The following is a 24,807-nucleotide window of genomic DNA, read 5'->3' as shown; positions in this document are numbered from 1 at the left end:
AGCTGGCTTCCACCATCTTCAAGCAAATGGCTTAGAAGGGACAGATCAAACAGCTATACTTGGTAACATCTTCTGGGAGCAACATTGGTACTTTCTTTTTAACTGTGCCACTTTCTTCCTACTTTCAATTTCCAGTGGTGTACTTCCTTCACCAAGTGATCTTTTTTCGTCTATGATTTCCTCTTCTATAAATTATCGGAACTTGTTGTTAATATGTCTATATTAAAGCATAGTTATAGGCTCTTTTTCCAGAGTGGACTAATGATCAATGACGCTGTTGAGTCCTCACAGCTGCCACAGTTTTGCCTGCCATTGTGCTTTTTTTATGTTCCTTTTGGCATTTATTTTGACTCTCTTTATTTAAGCATTGAATGAGATGGAAGACATGGTGCAAGAAGATGGAGAGGTGGTGGCTGAGAGTGGAAATGATACACCTGCTCACAATCAGGCAGTCATCCCTGTAGATGTCGATGAGGAGCAAGCAGGTAATCAATCATATGACTCTTCACCTGTCATCCTGAAACCTGGAGCCTAGATTGTAATGAAGAACAAGAAACTCCAAGAATGGTTGTTTTCTGCCTTTACAGCTTCTAGTGTATTGTTGTTTTGTGATAGAGGCCTATAACTTTGGCATCCTCCTCACTGCATGTATGTATCTCTTACCAAATATTTTTTTTATTATTTTTAATTGCAGCAACAAATATGTGTAGTTGCACTCATTATGTGTGTACATGTGTATTAAAAAAGAAATCACTTGGATAGTTAATGGAAAAACAAACAACCTGGTTAAATTTTTTGCTTATACTCTCCTCATTTCAGTGGGGAAGAAGAGCAGACGTGAGTTTGACCTGGCTTAGTAAATAGATCAAAATCTTCTCTCTGTTAGTGGGTGACTGATGGCAGCCTTAGATTCATAGCCCTTTAAAGATTACCTAATACCAACCTTCATATTATAATTGGAGAATCTGATGGTGTTTCAGAAGTTTGAGTGATATGCTCAACACTACTGAGTCAGTGTGACAAATGAGATTAGAACTCATGTTCTTACTACTAATCTATTGGAAAGTTACTCTGTCTTTGAATTTGAAATACCTTTACCCTTGTTTTAAGTGTCTTACAGATGCAGTCATTTATTCAACAAATACTCATTGAGTGCTGACTTTGTGCCAGGCATTGTACATTATAACAGGAAGAAGATAAAATTTCTTGAAGCTTACTTAATAATATTAATCACTTGTCAGAGAAAATTGGGTCAGAAGAGCTAAAGATTTAATGGCTGTACTATCAAACAAGGCATTTTTTACATGAATACACGGACTCATAACCAAAATGTAATATTCATCTAGCCTTTAAGACAGACCTGTAGTCAATTAAAGAATGCAGAGAATTGCTCACTGGTCCCATATATGTTTGAGATTTATCTTTACTTGCTTTGCCTTGACTTATACATTTACAAACCTGGGAAAATATGTAGCCTATTTTTTAAATGATTATAAATTATTTTGGTTATTTTTATGATAATTTATTCTACTTTTTGATATAGTTAGGATCCTAGGGTAAGGGCCATATTATCTTCTATTTTAATTTTCCATTATGAATGTGTAAGGTTTATTGACATACTAGTCGTATTTAATACATACATATTGCTTTAGAGTTAAAACACTCCTCATGGTACCTCATCTAGGGGTATAGATAAGGTCCACTAAAGTGAGTGACAAGTGAGGCTCCACAGAGCAAAAATGACATCTGTGACAATGATCCCTAGAAACAATACTTTGTGTGAGTTCTTTTTTTAGGCAAAGAGTAACTGTTAGTCCTGTGATTTTTGTTTTAGGACCCAGTGGTCTTCAGCGTGTAGTAAAACCAACCCCAATTACTGTTCATGATTCAGAGAGTGATGATGAGGAGGACAGTCTGGAACTCCAAGAAGTTTGGATTCCTAAGAGCGGTCCTCGGCGTTACTCTGATCGCGAAGAAAAAACTGGAGAGCAGTTGCAGTCCAGGGAATTGTCAGGTAAGAGGTGATGTCTTATTCTGACCTGTCAGTGAGAGTCATCATCATAACTGACCAATTGGTCTTTGAATTTGTCCGTACCACAGCTTGTGGTGTATTTAACATAGTTCTTATGAATTGTTGTAGGAAGCAAGAAAGGCAGTAGGCCAACCAAGAGGTGAATCTGGGCAATGCTATTGTGAGCAAGTGCAGCACAGCAGAAATTGATGAGATGAGGGCTCAAGGAAGAGAAGAAGTAAGAATCCTGTGGAGGTTTTAGGTAGTTTATGGCATCAAAGTTATCAGGAATTACCAGGAGGCCTGTGTCCCATTTAAGGGTTAGCTCCTGAGTCATCCAAAGCTCCCCAGCTAATACTCTGTCCACTTGTACTTGGTGAATGTTGGTGGCTAGTTTGGTGCTTCAAGGAGCTCTAAAGTTTGTTTTAATAATCCCTTGCCTCCCTTTAAATAACTTTTAGGTTTATTATTTCTTTGTCTTGCCTTCCCTTTCATTTCTCAGAACTATATGCTCACCACTTTTAGCAGAGGGTGGTTTGTTTTTTATTTTTAATACTGAGAATTGAATCCAGGAGCACTCAATCACTGAGCCACATCCCCAGCCCTTTTCATTTTTAATTTTGAGACAGGGTCTCATTAAATTGCTTAGAGTTTTGCTAAGTAGTTGAGGCTCATCTCAAACTTGCAATCCTCCTATCTCAGCCTTCCACGTTGCTGGGATTATAGGCATATGCCACATGCCCGTCACAAAGGGTATTTGTTATTGTTGTTGTTCTAATTGTCCACTTTTCATAAGGTGCCCTCCTCACTCCTTAATATGTTTAAATGTTATACATTTAACTCTGCACCTAAAATATGTGTACACATCTATGTATGGAAAGCTTAGTTATTTTGGATTTTAAGTAATTTACTAACTATTCACTGACTGTTCAATTTTTAGTTTATGCCTTTTATAAAGAAATTTAGATAACAATATTGTGGTTGAAAAGAGCCTTTATGGAAATTAAAATTTAGGCAAAATAATGTGACCAGCTTACTAACCTAATGTTTCCTAGAGTTTGTTTTCTAAAAGTAGCAACTATAGTTTCCATTGATCAAACAAAACCTTATTTGTTAATTCCTTTCTGTATTTATTGAGCCTTACTATACCCCAGCTATAGCATTAGGCACCATTCGGGGTACAGAGATGAATAACTCATGGTATCTTTGTCTTTATGGAACCTCTAATCTAGTCAAAGATCAGGTCAAAAACAGTATTGCCAGGCATATGCTACAGTAGCTTTGTGGGGAGCAGATGCAGAAGAGATTGTATAGAGGTCCCAGTCGGATGAATTGGGAAAAAGGAAAGGCCCCGAGGTATACTAAGTGAAGCAGAGGTATACTGAGAGAAAAGGTTGGGGCTGGAGTGTAAAATACAGATAGAGGAGACTAAATGAAAAAACAAGTTGGAATCATATCATGGCAAGTCTTGAAGGCTGAGCTAAAGAAATACAAGGTAGGCATGAGGAAGTCATAGAGATTTTATAGTAGTACAATGATGTGATCACAGTTATACTTTAGGAAAACTAGTATACATTGTTTCCTGTTCCAAATTTACTCTTGCCTTTTGTCCAGAATTTGTACTGAAATCTTTTCTTTTCCTCGGGCCATTCTTCTTTTTCTGTAAGCAGTAAGTGGAAAAGGCAAGACTCCACTTCGAAAGAGGTACAACTCCCATCAGATGGGCCAGTCGAAGCAGTTTCCCCTCGAGGAAAGCAGCTGTGAGAAAGGCTGTCAGGTCACCAGTGAGCAGATCAAAGCCGATATGAAAGCAGCTAGGGATATTCCTGAAAAGAAAAAAAACAAGGATGTTTATCCCAGCTGCAGCAGCACCACCGCCAGCACAGTGGGAAACTCCAGCTCACACAACACTGCTTCTCAAAGCCCCGACTTTGTAAGGACGGTGAACAGCGGCGGCTCTTCCGAGCCTAGCCCTACAGAAGTGGATGTGTCCAGGCAGTGTGTCTGCTCCCCCGGCAGGTCAGAGGACTCTGAGGCCATGGAGGAGGGAGATGCAGAGAGTTCTGTCTGCCCCAGATGCTGCTGTCACAGGCCCCAGGAATCCCAAAGGAGAACTAGCAGGTGTTCTGATGAGGAACGTCCTTCAACCAGCCGAGCCTGTGTTGTGAATGGCCCGGATGGTACGAGATCCGCCTTTTCCTTTAGGACTCTGCCACAAGGGGGGTCTTCAGGCCCAGCACATGATGAGAGGACTAATGTGAGTGGCTCTGGGGCTACAGGTGAGGACAGGAGGGGGAGCTCCCAGCCTGAGAGCTGTGACGTGCAGTCTAATGAAGACTACCCTCGGAGGCCCCTAACCAGGGCCAGGAGCAGACTGTCCCATGTACCGCTGGTATCTGAGTCAGGTATGACAATGCTCCCAGGATTAGCAACTGCAGGGTAGGGCTGGAGAAAGGCATACGCTTGTTCATAAGTATCCTCACAAAAAGCCAATTTCGCAAATTAAATTCTGTTTGGGGGTTCTGTTAATCATACAGATTTTAAACTAATTTTCAGGAATGTTTTAGAGGGTGGGGGTATAAAACATTTTGTAAAATATTCAGCCCAGAAATCTCAAAATAGTTCAGCTTTAAAAAATATATGTAACTTTGTATTTGCCCTAAATCCAATATTGCTTCTGATGTCTAAGCCCCAGTAGATAAAACTCTGCTCCCACACTTAGGGAGGTCTTAGAAAATGTTACACCTTGGCCAAAAGTTGCCAGGATTGTGGAAACACTGAGCTCAGGGCAGCTTCCTGGGTAGACCCCTTAAAAGGACCTACATCTGCAGTATTTGGTCTTTTTTTCTGAAATCTAGTTTTGTTTCCAGTTATATTTGCCAGGAGTTAAGCAGGTAAGTAAGTAGTTTTGCTGGGAATTACTTGGGTGAAGGTATACTCAAAGCATGCATATGTTTAATTTCATTAATAGTTATAATATATATATATATACCAAGACATTGGATTGAGCAAAAGTAAGCATGTTTCTTAATCACAATTCTGTTTTACTAAGTATCTTCCTTTACTTTGTTATTAATACCTATCAGAATTATTTTATCCAAGTGTCCCTCTGTTTTAAAATCAGCCCCCCAGCATAGGCAGGGTCAGTGCTTTTTACATACTAAATTAGAGCTAGTTGAATTGTGTGGAGTTAAACTAAGAAAAATAAGCTTTCAGTAAGATAGATATGAGACCTTAATTATTTGTAAATCATCCTAGATTGTAACATAAACTTATATTAAAATACGAGAGTTCTAAGTTCTCATTATGCTTTGCAAACACTAGCTCTGTCATGTGGTGAAAATAATTCTCCCTGGTTGAATTTTAAATGTCTTATGATACCTTTGTTTAAATTGTGGTAAAGTATGCATAACAAAAATAATTTACCATTTTGAAGTGTGCAGTTCAGTAGCATTCATGTTGTACAGCTGTCACCACCATCCAGCTGAACTTTTGCATCATCCCAAACTGATATTCTTAAACAAGTAACTCTTCATTATGAGACCTTTGTTTTTCATATTTGAAAGTCAAATCTACCTGTTTTCCTTTTTTTTACCTTTATGCCACAAAAGAGCTTCATACTTTTTTAAGACAAATGTTCACATCTTCTCATTCTTTTATTCATTTATTTTATTTTACTTCTATAGTTTAGTCAGTTCAGAATTGCATTAAATTGACAACTGAAAATTTATCATTTTTATAGCACTGAATCCTCCCTTTTAGGAAATAATGCTAAAGTTCTATAGGGTTTTTTGTTGTTGTTTTTATTTATTTATTGTAGTTGTAGATGGATAGCATGTCTTTATTTTATTTGTTTCTTTTAATGCTTTACTAAGGATTGAACCCAGTGCCTCACATGTGCTAGGCAAGTGCTCTGCCACTGAGCCACCACTCCAGCCCTCTACAGACGGCTTTTTGATGATTATTTTATTAACTATTGGGATTTTCATGTTTTAACTTTTTGCTTTGTGTTTTGCTTATACCCTTTACCATTTTGTTTTGACTTGTTTCATAACTAAAGTTTTTTTTTTTTTTTTTTTAGGTTAAATAACTCCCTGGATTAAGAAAGAAAATTTCATTTGTGTTGTGCTTTTTACTGTTGACATTCTTTGCTTTGTTTTTGTTTTGTTTTTCAATTTGAGTAGACTCTTTATGTCTATGTGTTTTACTAGGTAAATTATTTCTTAATAATTTTTAAATACCATACACATGTATGTTTACTTTCAATAATACATTTTCTGGAGAAATGTCAAAGCACTGATATTAATATTATTACTCAGGTTTATTTTGGTAGGAGCAAGTTTCCTGAATGGTTTATAAATTATTTTTAATCTAGCATGTTTTTGATATCTATTAAAGCCATTCTTCTTTAACAGTTTTAAGGATAGAACTCTAATACAGGAAGACATTTGATTCTTAGGAATTGTTTAATCAGTTCAAAAATAACATTTGAGTTCTTTGATTTTTGATTTGTGACCTTGTAGAGTTTGAAGTTATGGTAGAAGTGTGATTTCCAATTTGTGTGATTTCTAATTTGGGGGATAGAGACTTGTAAGTGTGCAGTTCAGTGGCATTCTTCAGTGGCATTCGTGTTATACAGCTGTCACCACCATCCAGCTGAACTTTTTCATCATCCCAAACTGATATTCTTAAACAAGTCTTTTTATTTGCATATAATAATTTATAAAATAAGTATCACCAAAATATTTAGTTTGGTATTCAGAGAATAGCACTTAGGATTAATATAGTTCTCATAAATACTAAACTCTTTCCTGACACCCCAAGATCAGTTTCTGTAGCAACTTTGACACTAATATGAACCACACTATATTTAATTCTGTGTTTTATTTCCTGTCTTTGCAGTTGCCTGACCTTTTGAGTGCAGGGACAGTGTCTACTTGTCTACTATATTCCTAGCTTCTAGCACCACGTATTTCACATGATATGGGGCTCAGTGAATAGTTGTGAACTTAATAAGGGTAGAAATATATTTTTTCAGGGTCCTTGAGAAGAGTTTGATTGGTACAACTCCTTTTTGCCTTCAACCAAAGCAGCTCCTGCCAATTGTTTTTGCATAGAAGAATTTTACAAAAATTCCAGAGGATGTAGAAAAGGGTTCTAGTTTGTAAAATACCACCTGGACTAGATCTCTAGATTTTTGTCTAATCCCAAACCTTGGGAATTGTCAGTAGTTGCCTCTCGCTTTCCTATCTTTCTTTGTAATCTTTGGTTTGAGTTTATAGGGGAGTGTTTATCACCTAACCATTGTATCTAAGTGGGATGTATGATGGGGGTTTGTTTATAAAAGTCAACCATATTTCATTCAGTATATACTTTGCAACACTATGATTTAAAAATGAATACAATCATATCTTTTCCTTAAATAGAATATAAGTGGTTTTAAGTTTGAGAAAATAAGTTTTAATAAGACTGGAATATTTTCATTTATAATTGTAATGTTTTAGTACATACTGGAAAATGAAAAAAGATTGCAAGTTTTCTAGCATAGCAACTGATGGCAGATTGCCCAAGTTTGCCTCCTGGTTCTTACTTCGTATATTGACAAGCCATTTTACCTTTCCATGTCTAGCTTCCTCATATATTAAATGAGGAGAATAATAAATCTAATTCAGGGGACTGCTTTAAGGATTAAATGAGTTAATACAAGTAAAACTTTTAGAACAGTGCCTGACACATAGTAAGTGGTTAGTAAATATTTACTGTTATGTACTTGTGATGTGTTCATTTATTCAAGTGCCATGTCATTCAGGAAATGTTCATGTTAGCTAATTGCTGGTGGCTGACATTAAAGCAAAGATGAAATAAGATAGTGCTTCAAGGATCTTTTACTTTAAATTTGGAAACAAAACAAGTATGTGGGGAGCTACAGAATAGTATACCATGTTTGGGGGTCCAGGATAATTTTTAGCAAGTGGAAGTGGAGCTGAACCTTTCAGGGATGGGTAGTATTTCAAAAGGTAAAGTCAGAAAAGATGTTCTGGGCAAAGGGAGCTAGAGTGATTAATGGCATCAGAGACATTGGCAATGAGAGAGAACAAGGATATGGAGATAACTAGCATATCCCCATCCCCACAACCCGCCAATATCGGGCACTAAAACATATTCACTAAACAGCAGTCAGTAACTTGAAGTTTTTTTTCAAATGTTGTTTTATTTTTGATACTGGGGATTGAACCCAGGGGCACTTTCCACTGAGCTATATCACCAGCTCTTTTTATTTTTTATTTTAAGAAAGAATCTAAGTTGCTTAGGCCTCACTAAATTGCTGAGGCTGTCCTCAAAACTTGTGATCCTCCTTACCTCAGCCTCCCAAGTCACTGGGTTACAGGTATGTGCCACCATTACTGAGCAGTAATTTGATTTTTTTTAGAAGGAAAGTCATAAGTTGTAAGTTAATCCATCGAAGTACTTAGGATGGGGTGAGTCAGAGAGACCATAGATTGGGGATATTGATTATATTGCTGGAGTGGCCCATGTATGGAAAACTCTTTTAAGTTTGATGTAGATATGTTTGAGATACTGGAGGGTGCTACTAATTTACAGCAGTCCCTTAGACATACTAATTCCATGTATTCCATTGGGAAACAAATTGAGATTTGGGAGTTGCCTTGATGGAGTTTGTACATATGCATTTGAATGTTCTCTGTTGAAGGAAAAAAAAAAGCAAAGCTAATATTTGGGTTTTTTTTTTTTTTTTTTTTTTTTTGCCTTTTCTAGAGGTTTCCAAAACAAAGCCACGTCAAGCCATGAAACGGAAGCGGACAGCAGATAAGTCCACCAGTACCAGTGATCCTGTGATTGAGGATGACCATGTGCAGGTAAACAAAAAGCCTTCACTTATCTTTCATAATCCAGCCCAGTTCTTGAGTAGTGCAAAGAAACTGAAATCCTTAGTTTCTTTACCTCAAAGAAAAAAATTAGTAACAGCTACTTCTTGGTTATACCCATGAAACATTTAAGCTCTAAAAATAAAAAGAACAGAAAAATCCACTTAAATGTAACTTATGTTTTTTTATCATTGTAGGTTCTTGTTTTGAAATCCAAAAATCTTGTTGGAGTCACTATGACCAATTGTGGAATCACAGATCTAGTACTGAAAGACTGTCCCAAGATGATGTTCATCCATGGTATGTATTTGATTATATAGTACAAGACCATCATGAATGACTTTAAAGAATTAAGAACTCATAAATACTACAATAACATTAGTACATTACTTGTTCTTTTAATGTCGGATTACCTTTAATTTTGTACTTTTTTTTTTTCTTTGGTTCTCAAATAATTTGTTCATAATAAGGATCCATGTGCCAAAACTTGGTTCATTTGGTAAATAGCATCTCCTCTGAAAGATAATTGCTTCCTGATCTCGAAGAGTGGATTGAAAGCATGGGTGGGTGCTAGAGTCAGATCCACCTTAGTTTGAATCCTAGCTCAGCCATCTGTTTGCTGTGTTCTTTTATATGTCTTATGTGTAAATGTTTTTGAAGAGAGCTTACCAGTTCTGCATTGATTGAGATCATCAGTCTTGTCCTCAGTCATAATTCATGACACAGTGTATTTAATCCAAGCCACTTTTCCTATCAGCCACATTTGTGTTTTGTTGCAACTACCTCTATTCCATCCTCTCTGCTCAGGTATTTTATGTGTTCTTCCTGCATACTTTTCATGTCTTTACTTATTTATAATGTCTGTCTCAAATATAAGATGTTGCTTTTTGTGAGCTTTTAAAATTTTAGGTACATAGTCTGTTTATTTTTTCCTTTTCACTCAAAATTATATTTTTTATATCCATACATGTAAAATTAAGCATATCTGACTTGTTCCTCGCCTTGCCTTGGGCGAGTTATATATTCTGTGTCCATTTTGCTTAGTCTATAAAATGTGCACAGTTATGCTTAACTCGTGAAGCATTCATGAAAGTTAAGTGTAGTAACTGATGTATCCAGCATATGTGTGTGTGCGTGGTTACGTATCTATACATAACATGGTAGAGGATCTGACCCCTAGTAAACACCTAGTAAATATTAATCTGTGTTATATAAGTATTACAAAACACATTGGCTTTTCTTTGTTTGTCTCTGACAATATTGATAGTAAACAAATTCCATGAAAAGATGCTTAGTAAACATTTTGTCAGAAATGAGGTGAATCCCAGAAAGGAGATTCATACACTACCTCTCCCTTGCATTCTATAAGACTCCAGACCCTGGGGACCCTAGGCTCTGTGTTCACTCTGAAAAGGTAGTACTTTTCTCTAACCCAACCAAAGAGTTTGTTGGTCCTAAAACATCTAATAAATCACTATCTTCTATTGGAATTTCTTATTAAAATAGAAAACGTGAGTTCTTCAAAAAATCTCAGCTATCATACAAGAAGATTCTTTTGAGCCATTCTGTCAGCATTTCACCCTCAACTCTGAGCTTATCTAAGCATTCCTCTAAAAGGAATAAGGAGGTTTCTGAGAATCTGGTTGATTTCCACTTCTGCACTTGACTCTTGAGTCTTCTCTAACCTGTTAATCAGTCACATGGCCTCATCCCCAGCCTTTTGCCCCTTGAAGCAAGTTGTTTAGTTCAGCTTATCATGGGACAGAAGATGTTAGATAAATAGCTCAGTCTTTAGTTACTTGCTAAATTAGTGACAGGTGAGATTAACCTTAACCATGTTTGGTTTTATTACAGAACCATTTGATCTTTATCACCATCTAGTCCTCTTTCTCTATCCTCCCAGTCTTCAACACCAGTTTCCATTCTTTGCACCACATCACAGAGGAGAAAATGAGCCTAAAAGGCAGGGCACTGGCTCCGTGTTTAAATAGCAAAGTTAGTTACAGGGAAGACTTACAGGGGAATATGGTATTTGTGTAAGGTATTTTACACCTGTATTTATGGAATGTTAAAAACATCAGGCAAATCAATCTTCTGGTTTCATAATCTATTTCATTTAATACTGTCTCTTGAGTTGGATCAGGCTGAAATTTGTGATTTAATAAAGGATATAGGGCTGGGGATATAGCTAAAAGGGTAGAGTGCTTGCTTAGCATGTGCAAGCCCCTAAGTTTGATTCCCAGCACCATACACACACACAAACACACAAAAAAATGATACTTTCTTAAGTTGATGTACTAGTATAGTTAAGTGCATTTATTATATCACAGTTATTTTTTTCTATTACCTCATGTTCCATATTACAAACAGGAACACTGCTTAATCATGTTTTAAACCAGCATTTTCAATAGTACTTTTTGTAATGTGTATATGTTCTGTGTCCAAACTGTTTAATGTGATAAACACTTGCACATGTGGCTGTTGAACACTTGAGCTCATGCTTGAAGAACTGTAGTTTAATTTTCTCATATTTTAGCTTATTTAAATTTAAATAGTTCCTGATAGCTGATGGTTACCGTATTGTACTATACAGCCTTAGACTAAACTACTCAGGTATTTCTGGGCCTTTTCTTCCCTTGACCCAAGGTTCTGTTTCTGTACTTGTGATGGAATTAAAACCAGCTTTGCTCTTACCTGTGAGTGAATGTAAGATAAGATGTGCTAATTCCAGATTTATTTGACCATTTACCACAAGATTGTATAAATTAATAGTTATAATTCATTCTATTCAATAAATATTTTCTTAACAATTCCTATGTGGGCAAGTCATTTTTTAGTACTTGGTTTATTTGACAGTAAATTCATAGAAGAAAAAGGCACTTTAACATTGCCTCTAGTAGCATGAGGGCAACCAGCTTCTTTTGAACTGAACACAGTGAACCTTCAAATCCTTTTGTTAACTGTTATTTGTACTCTATCATAATACTTGACTCATGTTAAAGATGTTTAGAACTGCAGCATCATCTGCTAATAATATCTAGGCCAGTCCTCCAAAGATGCTATATGTTTGTACAAATTACTTATAGAACTTGCCATTGTTTTCATTTTGTAGCTACCAGGTGCAGGGTACTGAAACATTTAAAAGTTGAAAATGCACCAATTGTAAACCGGTTTGACTATGCACAATGCAAGAAACTGAATATGGATCAGGTATTAGACCAGATACTAAGGATGCCTCCTGAGAGAAACCGTATCATATACCTCCGCCCAATGCAGCAGGTAACAAGCTATGCTCCTTTCTAATGATACATGCATTGTGGTTGACATTTATTTATTTTATCTTCAACCTTTTGGACTCAGCATTTATTCATTTGCTCAACCCACAGTAATGGTTCTTGAGATTTTGCAGAGTTCTTTTAACCAATCTAGACTGTCTTTGCTAATCCTTCATTAATGCTTCTCTACTAAAGTTTTTAGCAAGTTATATAGGGACATTGTCATTCAACAAGTTTGTATACTTATTAATAGTTACCTACAACTAAGAGCATAGACTCAAGAGTTCAAACTGCCCGATTTATATTCTGGCTTTCTGACCTATAGCAGATTTCTTAACTTCTGTGTCTTAATTTCTTTATTTGTAAAATTAAAATACAAGAATATACCTAGAGTTATTGTTATATTTCAGCTAATATATGTGATATATTATAACAGTTGCTTGTATATGGTAAGCAATAATGTGATAGCTACATTTATTATTTTTATTGTTATTAAATTTTTGTATGAGAGTGTGCTTGATGCCAAAAGAGAGTTTAAAAAAAAAACCAGTTGAACCCTTGGGATCAGTGTGAGAGCTAGAGCCCAGAACAATCAGTTCAACAAATAAGTTTTTGAGTGACTCAGTATTAAAAATTTGCTGTATGCTGTAAAATCCAGAGAACACTTCCTTCCCAAAAAGGAAATAAACCTGTGTACCACTGAGATGGCCAGGTGGGATTTCATATTAGAGATTGGTAAGAGGGTGTTCCATGAGAAGTAAACAATGTAAACAGAGGCTACAAGGTGGAGAAGTGTGTTCTATCCTTAAGAAGACTCGTGATTTAGGTCAAATAGGTGTGTGGTTCTATGCATTCAGATATAGTCAGTACTAAAACCTGTAAAAGCCTTTCTCAGTAGTGACTTCTGGGTTGATTGAGATCAGTTACCCAAATCAGGATTCTCTGGCTTTCCGGGTACTTACGTAACAGTGAGAGATAAATCCATGAGTCTGCTGATCAGAGACTTGCCCCCCATTGTAGCAGGCTGGGTTCAGATTCACATATGACTATTTGATTTTCAAATCAGCCGAAGATTTTGATACTGAGAGGACCCAAGGAAACTCATTCAAGCACTGGGACATAGATCCCTAAGACCTTCTTTCTTGGTCCAAGACCTCTTTATGATATCTCCCACAGGTGGACACACTAACTTTGGAGCAGAAGCTGTTTAGTGGTCCCTATCCCTATCACATCTGTATTATTCATGAATTCAGTAACCCTCCCAATGTACGGAACAAAGTGCGCATTCGCAGCTGGATGGACACTATAGCAAACATCAATCAGTAAGTAACTCTGACTCTGAAAAGCCTTTTCAGTCATTTCTCATAGTGGAGGGTCCCTGAAGCAAATCTCAATTATTCCTCCTTTTAAATCATTCCATCTGAGCTTTACAGGCAAGCATTTCATGAAATTAACATTTGTGAAAAACTGAGGGAAATGAGAACTTAAAACTAAAGAGTGCGCATGTATATATGTAGCTTTTTATTTTCAAACTTAAAGTTATACAAGAACAGACTAATTGTATGTTTGACTATTTCTTTGGTTATGGGACATGGAAAAGAGATCAAGTTGAAGAAAATAATAAGACTGCTATTTTACATTATCAGAAAATTAGACTTTCTATGTATTTGCTATATAAATGTATTAAGCATTCTCTATACTCAAAATATTTGCTTAGAGAATGGTTTTCTTTCCCCAGTAGGGCTTTGAAAATAGTAAAAAAGTAACTTTGACCTGATTAGACTTAACATTCTCTAGTTTGAGTGCTATTAGAGTCAATATTTTGTCTGAGATGTTTGTAGAATCTGGCCTAGAACATTTTGATGGCTTCTTTCTACTCAACACCCTAACATTTTCAGTTTTCCAATTTTTGTTTAATTTTACCTGTTTCCTCTAGGGAGCTCATTAAGTATGAATTCTTCCCTGAAGCCACTCGAAGTGAAGAAGACTTAAAGAAATACCCCAAATACCCTTGGGGGAGAGAAATCTATACTTTAGAGGGTAATGTATTTACCAATGATTAGAAAGCTAAATAGCTGTGAGCTGGATGGAAGGACATGACTTAGGGAAAATATGAATGGGAATCTCTGAATACCTGCAAGAAGCAGGAACCAAATAAATATTGCTCTGCCTGTATAAGTCTTTGCTATCTAGAACAAACAGAGTAATGATGAAAGACAGAAAGTGGTGAAAATTTAATGTGATTTGAGAGTTAGAAGTGACTTGAAGACACCTGGCTCAATCTCTATTTTGCATTAAAATGCTACTTAAGGAAAGTACAGAGTTTAACCCTATCAGCACTTCCATACCAATAACACTTTTGCCTCTGTCTTCTAATTTTAGGTGTTGTGGACGGAGCTCCATATTCCATGATTTCTGACTTCCCTTGGCTAAGATCACTGAGGGCAGCAGAGCCCAACAGCTTTGCCCGATATGATTTTGAAGATGATGAAGAAAGTAATTATGACCTGACTTGATTTGCATTGTGTAGTTTGGGTATATCCTACTAAATAGTTAATATTTTGTTTGAAAAAGAACAGAGAAACTTTTAAATGGTTTCCCATATAAATATTTTATCCCTCATCTCCAAAAAATAACTCTGAATTTGTACATTGTAGATGCTCAACAGACTCACTATGTATATATGACAGGGAAGATTCCTTCAGATAGATTTTCCTATTAGATTTCTTTGTATTATATAAATTTTTAATTTTGTTGTTCTGGTTGAACCCAGGACCTTGTCCATACATATGGTGCATACACTATAGCACTGAGCTCCATCCCCAGCAAATTACCTAAATATTTATAATCTTGTTACTCTTTATTGAAGCATTTATCAACAATACTGTTACAGAATTGTTCTCCTACAACTTATGAGCTCCTTGTTGCATGGCACATGGGAACTATGATAATTTAGGTACAGAAATTTAGGGAGAAGCTTTTAATAGAGTCCCCAGGTATTAAGGCACTTGTATATTCATTTGTAGCTACATTTTTTAAAGAACTATTTTATAGGGGAATTAAGTTTTATGAACTACACATACATGTATATGACCTACCTGTCTGGTGTGTCATTAGTTGACCAGGGGGTTTCAAGCATACCTTCTCAGGCATCAAACATGGTATAAAACTAATGCGATAAGGACTCATTCCATGAACTCTTCATACATCATTATGTTATATTGTCATGTGTAGGAATATTTTCTGGACCAGCATATCAAATTGACTTTCTAAATAATTCTGATTCTGTTTATTGTATGTGTCTTCCCTCCTCCCTCCCCCCCTCCCTCTCTCTCTCTCTCTCTCTCTCTCTCTCTCTCTCTCTCTCTCTCTCTCTCTCTCATTTCCAGGTACTATCTATGCTCCTCGAAGGAAAGGACAGCTATCTGCAGACATCTGTATGGAAACAATAGGGGAAGAAATCTCAGAGATGCGGCAGATGAAGAAGGGTGTGTTTCAGCGAGTAGTGGCAATTTTTATCCACTATTGTGATGTTAATGGAGAACCAGTTGAAGATGACTACATTTGATTGGTTCTTCCTCCTTTCCAACTATTCTGACAGAAAGCAGCTAGGGTCATCCAGTTGCCAGAATGCTTCACGGGGTCATGGGGCATGGAGGTCGGAGGCCCTGGCTCAGTTTGGTATATAGGAAATGTATAACGAACATTGAAATTGTATACAAAGATTTGTAAATAGCAGAAATATACAGACACTTCCTAAAGTACCAACTTTATATCATATGTTTATACAATTTAATTTAAAAATTTACTTTAATGAAGGCAGATAATTTGAGAGTTCATTTTGTTCTTTTGTTTCCTGACTTAGTTCATTAAAGTGTCATTTTTTGACTGAGCCCCCATTTACTATATTCTTAATAATCACCGTCATCCCCTTAAATCTGTGCCTTTTTCTTCTCGAGCAAAGCTGTTTGAGTAAATCTGTTGAAGAGTGTGTCTTGTGTGCTTTTTTTTTGTTATTAAAATACAATTAAACTGTATAGTCAAAAAGGCTATATGTTTCTGTACAAAAATGTGGTTCCTTTTTTTTCCTTGATATTATAGTTGCCATGTTTCTTTAAATAAAGACTCATGTGCTTAAAAAAAATGAATTTGAGGGAGAAATGGAAAAGTTTCCAAAGCATTTCTAGTTATTTATTTCCACATTCAATTGTGTATATGCTTTATCTTGAATATAAAATAAAAGTTTATTAAAAACTTTTTTTTTTTTTTGCCTTGGACCTGAGTCCCTTTTTTTAAGGAAGAGTAGCAAATACTGCACAAAATAGTGATATATAGAGTTGTCTAGATAAGTTTCCACAGTTGTCCAGTTTGAATAGTGTTACAGGTGTGTACCACCATGCCTGGCTGCAGTTCTTAATTCGTTTAAAGTTTCATGACTGCAAGAGCTTCAACTCAGAACACTGTATGATACAACGTTGGGATCAGCAAAATTTCCCAGAATTCCTGGTCATCAGAAGATGCCCTTTGTCCTTTCCAAAGAACAGAAATTATCCTGATGTGGCATGATGTATATTGTATTATAGTGTCAGGAGTCAGAGCAAGAACTTTAGAGCAACACCTGTCTTCTAGGCATGGCTTTGCCACTTGGGAGCTGAGTAAAGTTAGCAAGGTACATCAACTGAAGTTCTTCAGAAAAAATTTCAAAACCCTCCCCTGTTGGAATCACAGTGAAACAAATTGTTTGCCATGTAGCATACTGGAAAAAGGGTTATATTAGATCAAAGGAAGTTATGATTAAAAACATAATAACATGCTGCACATAGCAAAAACTTACATCTGAGTTCTGCAAACAGAATATTCCAGAAAATTAGAACATACCCTGGGGGAGAAGTTATTAGTTACAGAATAAAAACACTGTACTGATAAAATAGAATTCCTGCTTACTGGCATGTTAAGCTACTTGCTGATGAAAAAAGTATGAGGAGCCAAACTCAAGCAGCTTAGCTTGAGTATCTGTTTCAGATACTGGCAGTTGAGAAACAGAAACAGGAGCACACAGTGTCTCAGGATGGCTGTAGGACAGGTTACATTAAAACGTTTGTATGGAATCAATGCCTATTAAATATCCAACCAATCCAAAATAGAGACATCAACTCTCACTCTCCTGTCTCCTGATAAACCCCTTCCTTAAGCTTCTGAGTATGAGGAACCTAGATTAAATGAGGACATCCCCCTAACACCTTTGGAAGATTTCCCACTACCACCACCCTTTTTCTAATAACTTCTAAAAAGAGTGATTTTAAGTGGGAACCTGCACTACAATGTTGTATAGAGGAGGCCAAACAATCGGGTGAAATGCTGAAAGTTTTTCCAGTGCTAAGACAAAAATAACCATAATCTACCACATGATGGCTTACCTTTTGCAGCTTTTAAGGAGATGCAAAAGTCTGTAATGGAGAATGGGGTACAGTGCCATTTCTATCAGAGGCTTAACTGAAGGCATTGCCAAAGCATATAAAATGATTACACGGGATTGGAGACGCTAATGAGAACAATACTTACAACTGCCCAATAGAACCTCTGGTTCCAAGAATGGCGAGACGACCTTAATATTTTTGCAGTTAATAATCTCAATAATGGGGTCCCCATAATTTTTGGTCAACTTACAGGCCAAAGGAACTCTAGTATGGTAGGCCAACCAGTAATGACTTGGGGTGCAGTCTTCTCAGGCTGCAGTTAGAATCTGGCATAGATGCCTGATATGAAAACTCCCACTGGCTCTTTTTCACAAATCTTCCAGGGACCCACAGAGCCATATGTGGGTTTTGTCAACAAGATGCAAAATGGAGAATGGAGGAAAGGAGATAGGAAAAGGAAAGGCAGTGGAATGAATCATATAATTTTCCCATGTACATATGTGAAAACAACAGTGAATTCCACCATCAAAAAAATATCCATAAGAATGGGACCCTAACTAGAAAAAATATACATATTCCATACTTGCATAATTATATCAAAATGGATTCTGCTGTCATGTATAACCAAAAAGAACCAATTAAAAAATTGAAAGCACTGAAGCTGCTAATGTGTTGGCCCTTACTGTGGCTTATGAGAATGCTAATCAAGATTGTAAGAAAGTTCTAGTTCCTCTTGCCTTTTGGAGAAGTAGAATACATTCATGTACATTCTCTAATATCTAGGTGCATTCAACAGCTCAATCCAGAGAAATTTTGCACTGTTAGACAACACTTTCTGTCAGCATTTGCTACTATAGATGCCCTACTACTATTAGAACTAATAATGGCCCAGCCTACATTTCCACTGCTTTTCAATCCTTTTGTACTCAAGGGAACATCAATCTCAAAAATGATATTCCTTATAACCCTCAAGAACAAGCTATCATTGAAAGAACACATCAATCCTTAATAAATATGTCATTTAAGCTTAAGAAGGGGGGAATATACATCTACCATGTATACCTCAAGAGCAACTAATGCAAGCTTCATTAACTAAATTTTTTAAATCAAATGAACGGGCTAACTGCCACACAGTGACACTTCTTTTACACATCCCCGTCTGTTTTGGAACAAATGCATCTTCGAGTACTATATAGGTTACCAGAACAGGGTCTGAAATAATAGGATCCTGCTTTACTGATAACCTGGGGATGAGGCTATGTGCTATTTCACTACCATCTGGTACTGTCTGGATTTCTTATCAAACCCTATTATGAGTTGACTCAATCAGAAGGATCTTTTTTCCATCTTCAAGGTCATAATCAGCCTTCCTCCGTGTATGACTCCTCCCCTGAGACCCTGTCCACTACCCTTTCCAGCCTTTTACGAATCATCCAACTTGGGGAGACTTTAAAGGCCGCTAAGACACCAAAAATCTTATTTTTGATTATGATCTCTGTGATTACTAACAATTCATCTAAACAGGTAGTAATAATCAGGGAAGTTGGATACTTATAATTTTGCTCATTCTTTCCATTCCCATGGGGAAAGCCTATATATATATATTGGACACGTGTTCTGAATTCACTTTATTTTACTGCTGTAGATTGGATTCATCCTGAGCTTCCCATTAACTCCAATGATTACTGTTGGGCTACAATTAAATCCAACTCAACTCTTTCAGGAACTCTCTACATCTATCGATAATTCTTTGATTTGGCATAAAATGTCTGGAGATTGGAGTGTACGTAGTCCTAGTCTTCCCATCTACTATCAATAGTATACCATGTGCTCAAATAACAGAACAATGGTACATGAATCATACTTAACAAAAATAAATCTCACATGAGTGACATGAAATATCAGAGGTTAATAAAAAGATAGGATTTACAGGATGACCTAATTCCCAATACCATTACCACTCAAAATGCTCTATTCCTATTTGCCATGACCTATATCTCCCGGACTAATCCAGGAGCATTTGCAGTTTCCCCCATTTTACTAAACAAAATTTAACTTCAGATTTAATTCTAGAAAACTGGAAACCAGCAGATTTGGATTTACTGCCACTTAATGCTACCACATGGGCATTTTCATTGTCCTTTCATTATAATGGAAGTCACATTCAAGTTGTTAAGTCACATTTAAGTTGTTGTCTAGTTCATAAGTCTTCTCGATATTCCCCAAGCCATAAAACTGATGCTTTGAGAGCCTGTAGCCTTTGTGATATCTGTTGATCAATATGAGTCTTTTTTTTTGTAATTGTGATGTAACATTTGCATACAACTATTCAATTGATGAGCTGTTTGCAAGGAAGTGGCTAGCACCGTGGCTGGAACAATTAGAATCCAGGACTGGCAAGTGCCATGGGAGCATTATGTATAAATTCCACTAATTCATGTTCCCAGCCTCATACTATTATATGGTGGTTGGGATTATCCTTTGTTCCCTGAGATCTCAGGCACAGGCATTGGGAACATTTTTCTATGCAATGGTTATGGAAATGGAATGAAATGGAAGCTTATATAATTGTGTGTACAATTAAACCTTATATTCTATTCTGACATTAATTCAACTTAAAAACATTTGCAATACTAGTTATGAATCATATCCCTATAAAGTAAAGGAAATAAGATGTGGTTAACCCTTGGTTATTCTGCCCATAATATCACCACTTTAAATATTATTGAAATTGTAATTTTAAAACAATGAGCTCATGGATGGATGCCAGTTAATCCTATCCATCTGTGGCATAATGGATTATCTATATAAAATTAATATTATATAGACCTAAAATTTTTTTTGCTACTGTCATAGTCATTATTATTGCTATTACTGTCACAGCAGCAACTGCTGCTACAGTAGCCACATGCTAGCCCCTTCCTTGCAAACAGCTCATCAATTGAATACTTATCTGCAAATTGTTACATCACAATTATAAAAAACAGACTCATATTGACTGACAGATATTACAAAGGTTAGACACTCTCAAAGCATCAGTTTTATGGCTTGGGGAACATCAAGAAGACTTATAGACTAGACAATAACTTGAATGAGACTCAGGGTTTCCTCGATTTTGTGTCACATCTTTACCTTACAATGATACCTCTGGAAATTCATCAAATATTGAGCAATTGCTGTTATCTCCTTTTGCATTTCTTCGTGATAAAGATTTTAATGCACTTCAGAATGAACTAGTGGAACAATTCTCTCTTCTTACACCGCAAGAACATCATAACACTATACAACGGTTAACACAATTTATCCATTCTCTATCCCCTTCATCTTGGTTTGCAGTAATAAATCTTCAATAGTGGATTTTTCCCTTCCTAATTGGTCTGCTAGCTCTGATTCCAATTTACAACATACCCACTATATCACCATGCCATAAGAAGAACCATCCTACGACACACACCACTACCATGATTACCATAGCACCTTCAACAAAACCAGCAACAGATTAAGATTTGATGGAACTATCTTTGTTTACAAAAAGGGGACTTTCCAAATAGACTCAAGGAACTGTGGTCTGTACAAGGTATAAAGTCCTTCAGAATTAGTCCAACCCCTTCATTTATAGGGGATATTGAAGCCCAGGGGACAATGGCTCACCCATGGTCAGGGCTTGGTGTGGGCTGGGTAGGACAAGCAGCCAAGTGTCTATTCCCACTACACTGCCTTCACTATGACTAATAGGAAGGCCGGTTGCCAGTAAGTTTTCCTAATACTAAAGTATTTGAGTGATTATCAGTCTCTTTTTTCAAAGGTCTCTTTTTGTTTTCTCAAGGCTTTTAAAATTCTACCTATTACCTTAGAAAGTATAAGTATTTCATTCCTTCATCTATTTATCACATTGTTTTTAACTCAGCTAGCTTTCCTTTTAATTAGAAAGGTGTAATTCAACTAGTCAAGTTATAACTAATAATCAGTAATAATCTGAATATCCCAGATATTTCAGAACAATATGGAATCCCCGGTTCCTTAGCAAAAATCCAATCTAATCCTGCTTTGTTTTGGGTAGCAGAGATTGAACCTAGGGGCACTCAACCACTGAGCCACAACCCCAGCACTTTTTATTTTTTATTTTGAGACATGGTCTTGCTATGGACCTTACTAGGTTGCTGAGGCTGGCCTTGAACTTGCTAATTTCCTGCCTCAGCCTCCTCATTTGCTGGGATTGCAGGCGTGTACCACTTCACCTGGCCTATTTTTGTTGCTGTTGTTGTTGTTAACTGTCACAGGAACAATTAAATCCTCTAAATAATGCATACATTAGCCACAAGAGGCCGCTGCTTTTCAACTTTTCTTGGTGTATCCTTCTCATCTTTTTATCTTCTAACCCTGTTTGGTAAGGAAGTACAACAAGCACAGAAATGATTGTGAATATAACAAGACCAGACAACTGAACAACACAAACCTGGAAGATGCCCACTTTTGTGGCATTTGGTAAATGTGTACAGACTAATTGTTTGGATAAAAATTGCCTTACAGCAGGTGCCAGCAAACTTCCTGTACAGGGTCAGAGGGTAAGTATTAGGCTCAATGGACCACAATTCTCTGGGAGATCTACTAAAGTCTTGAGTATATTTGAATGGACATGGCTGTTACAATAAAACTTTATTTGGGAATACAAATTTGAATTCCACATAATTTTAACCAAATATTATGCTTGAGTTTTTTTCCTCAGGCATTTAAAAAAAAGTAAAAGCCATCCTAAAGGCTTACCGACCAAATATGGCCTCAGGCCACAGTTTGCACGGACTTGCCATCAGGAACTGAGTTATCCTATTTTTCCAGTTATGTTACCAGCTTGTATAGTATCTGGTATGCTTTTTTTTTTTTTTAAAGGCCTTAAGAAATATTTCATGGATGACAAATGACTGAATTAGTATCAATATTGATGATCTAAGACTGAATTAATGTTGATTTTGATGGTATGTAATTAAATGTCAGTATCAGAAAGAGACTCTTGTATCTCTTGCTGCCAGGTATGAGTCTAAAACTTTCTCTAAATAACAACTTGCACCACAATTCCTCATAACTGTGACTTCATATATGGAATCAGAAGAACTGGATGCAGATTCTGACTTCCTCAAACAACTGCTTGGTGGCCAAGAGAATAGTCACCACCTTTGCCCTTTAGCCTCTTCTGTAAAATGGTAATAAGTAATATTACTCACCTGCTGGGCAGTGGTGAAGGTCCAATGAGAACCGGAAGTGAATTGGACAACATGATGCAAATGGAGGTAGTATTGCTTCTACTTTCATAATTCCCCTTATGAAAGGTAGGGGAGGTTTGGACTAATCTTTCTATAACCCGTTCTTTAGACCAGACCCCAGGACAGATGGTGGGATGCAGAACAACTGAGGCTGTCAAGAGGACAAAGCATGAAATGAAAGCTCACATTTTTAAAAGTGATTACCAAGGGCTTTTGTCTCCTTGTACTAACATTTTAGAAAATGTATGATCATACTTTAGAGAAAGGTGGGGTTTAACAGGTTGAGAAAACACACATCTATGAATTGGTGGAAGTGTCATATGTCTGACTCGAAAGCCTGTACAGCTGGGGCAATTTCTCAGTCCCTCAAAGTGGGAGGAGGTTTGGTGAGGTCCATTGCAGGACCTTCCCCAACAGCAAAGCTGCCAAACCAGAGCTGCTGCTGCTGCTGCTGCTTAAATTTGAAACCACTCCAGCTACCCTTCATATGGTTAGCACAGTCCCAGCAAAAGGAGGCTGCTGATTCTCTGATGCAGGACTTGGATCCCTGGCTCACACACAGATGTAACTAGAACTAAAAGAAACAACACTGCAAAGTATACAATGTTTGAAACAGAAAATTCATACACAGTAGCAATAAAAAAAAGAATAACTTGTGTAAAGTGAAGTTTGGGGTTAAAAAGGAAAGTTGCAAATCATATACAGATTCATTAATTTATATATAAGAACAAAAAAAAACCTCACCTCATATTTTTATTTGTACATTATAATAACTAACTAGAAAAAATCTTAAATTATATTAACCAAATGATAAGAACAATTATTTCTGGGGAGGCAAGTGGGACTGAGTTGGGGTCAAAGGGTATTTTGCTGCATCCATGGAATTAGAACTTTTTATAGTGGGAATGACTGCATAAATGCATCATTTGTGTAAACCCATAATTTATATAATCTAAAATGTTTCATTTTTATATTTAGAAATAAATTTAAAGAAGATGGAAAAAACAAAAGCACTTTGTTAGAATGAAGGGACCTAAAGTGTTTTCCATCCTGACTTCTGCCCCATATAATAAGCTCTGTGTCTTCAGGAAGACACTTGCACCAAGAAGGTCCTTTACCTCTTCAGTAAAATGAAATCAACCATGCCTCCCCACAAGCTCCTGTAAGAGACTCAGAGACAGGACGTCAAGTGCCTGCAGTGGAGAGTTGATATTTACTGGGACAAGTGTGATCATAGCCAAAGAATGTTCCAGGTTCCAACCAAGAAATGCAAGGAAGTCAAACAGCCTTCTGTAGGGGCCACTCCTGCTATGAGCAGTCCCTGTGAGAATCTGGAATATAAAGGACCCATGCTTTCTTTGCCTCACAGTCTGTTGTTGGTTGTTCAATAACACCAGGCTACTATGTCTGTACTAGAAAGACTATGAAAGATCAGTGCAGAGAGCCTTTCCTGCTGATTAGTCCTGAATTAGACCTGATTAGACCTGAATCCCTCCACCATTCAAGTAGGTAAATTGAGGTCCAGAGAAGAGAGCAATTAAGTGGCAGAATTCAGACTGGAATAGCCACATCTGGAGATGCTCTTCAGATCTGCAGGTGATGAAGAAGAAAAATACCCAGGCCACAGGTGAGAGCTTGTTTACAGTTCTCTCCTAGCTCAGGGTCTCACACATGAATATGAATTGAATTAATCCAACCAAATAAGAACAGTTGGGCATGTTTAGTACTGTGGACTTTATGATCAGACTTCCCGAATTTGCATTAAAAAATCCATACTCCCCAGGGTTATTAACAGGTGTCTCAGTTGAGGTTGCTCACCTGTAAAGTGGGGGTAATTTTGGCACTTATCTAAGAATTTTATGAGGTTCAAATGACATAATTCACGTAAAGCACTTATCCACAGTGCCTAGCACCATGGAGCTCATTAATAACTTCTTTGCTTGGTACAATAGCATTCAC

At 36.8% G+C, this 24,807-nt stretch overlaps 1 protein-coding gene across 6 annotated transcripts in view; it reads left to right on the top strand.

Annotated features, from left to right (window-relative positions):
• Window positions 1-16,441, top strand: part of Fbxo38 (F-box protein 38) — a 51,137-nt gene extending 34,696 nt beyond the window's left edge. Inside the window, exons 13-23 of one of the 6 annotated variants that reach the window (XM_046460154.2) lie at window positions 366-485; window positions 1,835-2,014; window positions 3,679-4,191; window positions 4,291-4,416; window positions 8,789-8,889; window positions 9,096-9,198; window positions 12,011-12,177; window positions 13,350-13,495; window positions 14,110-14,213; window positions 14,556-14,669; window positions 15,563-16,441. In XM_046460154.2, coding sequence (XP_046316110.1) covers window positions 366-485; window positions 1,835-2,014; window positions 3,679-4,191; window positions 4,291-4,416; window positions 8,789-8,889; window positions 9,096-9,198; window positions 12,011-12,177; window positions 13,350-13,495; window positions 14,110-14,213; window positions 14,556-14,669; window positions 15,563-15,741 — 1,853 coding nt within the window. In that variant the 3' untranslated portion in view covers window positions 15,742-16,441. Of the gene's footprint in view, window positions 1-365; window positions 486-1,834; window positions 2,015-3,678; window positions 4,417-8,788; window positions 8,890-9,095; window positions 9,199-12,010; window positions 12,178-13,349; window positions 13,496-14,109; window positions 14,214-14,555; window positions 14,670-15,562 lie in introns of all 6 variants that reach the window. The other 5 variants (XM_046460156.2, XM_046460153.2, XM_046460155.2 and 2 more) reach the window with 5 other exon arrangements.
• The last annotated feature ends 8,366 nt before the right edge of the window (window positions 16,442-24,807 follow it).

This window comes from Marmota monax, unplaced genomic scaffold (genome assembly GCF_021218885.2).
Source record: "Marmota monax isolate L192 unplaced genomic scaffold, Marmota_monax_Labrador192_F-V1.1 WCK01_AAM20220418_F8-fsc00006, whole genome shotgun sequence".
Classification (NCBI taxonomy): Eukaryota; Metazoa; Chordata; class Mammalia; order Rodentia; family Sciuridae; genus Marmota; species Marmota monax.
Note: the sequence above shows the minus strand (reverse complement) of the source record. Positions and strands in the feature narration are given on the sequence as shown.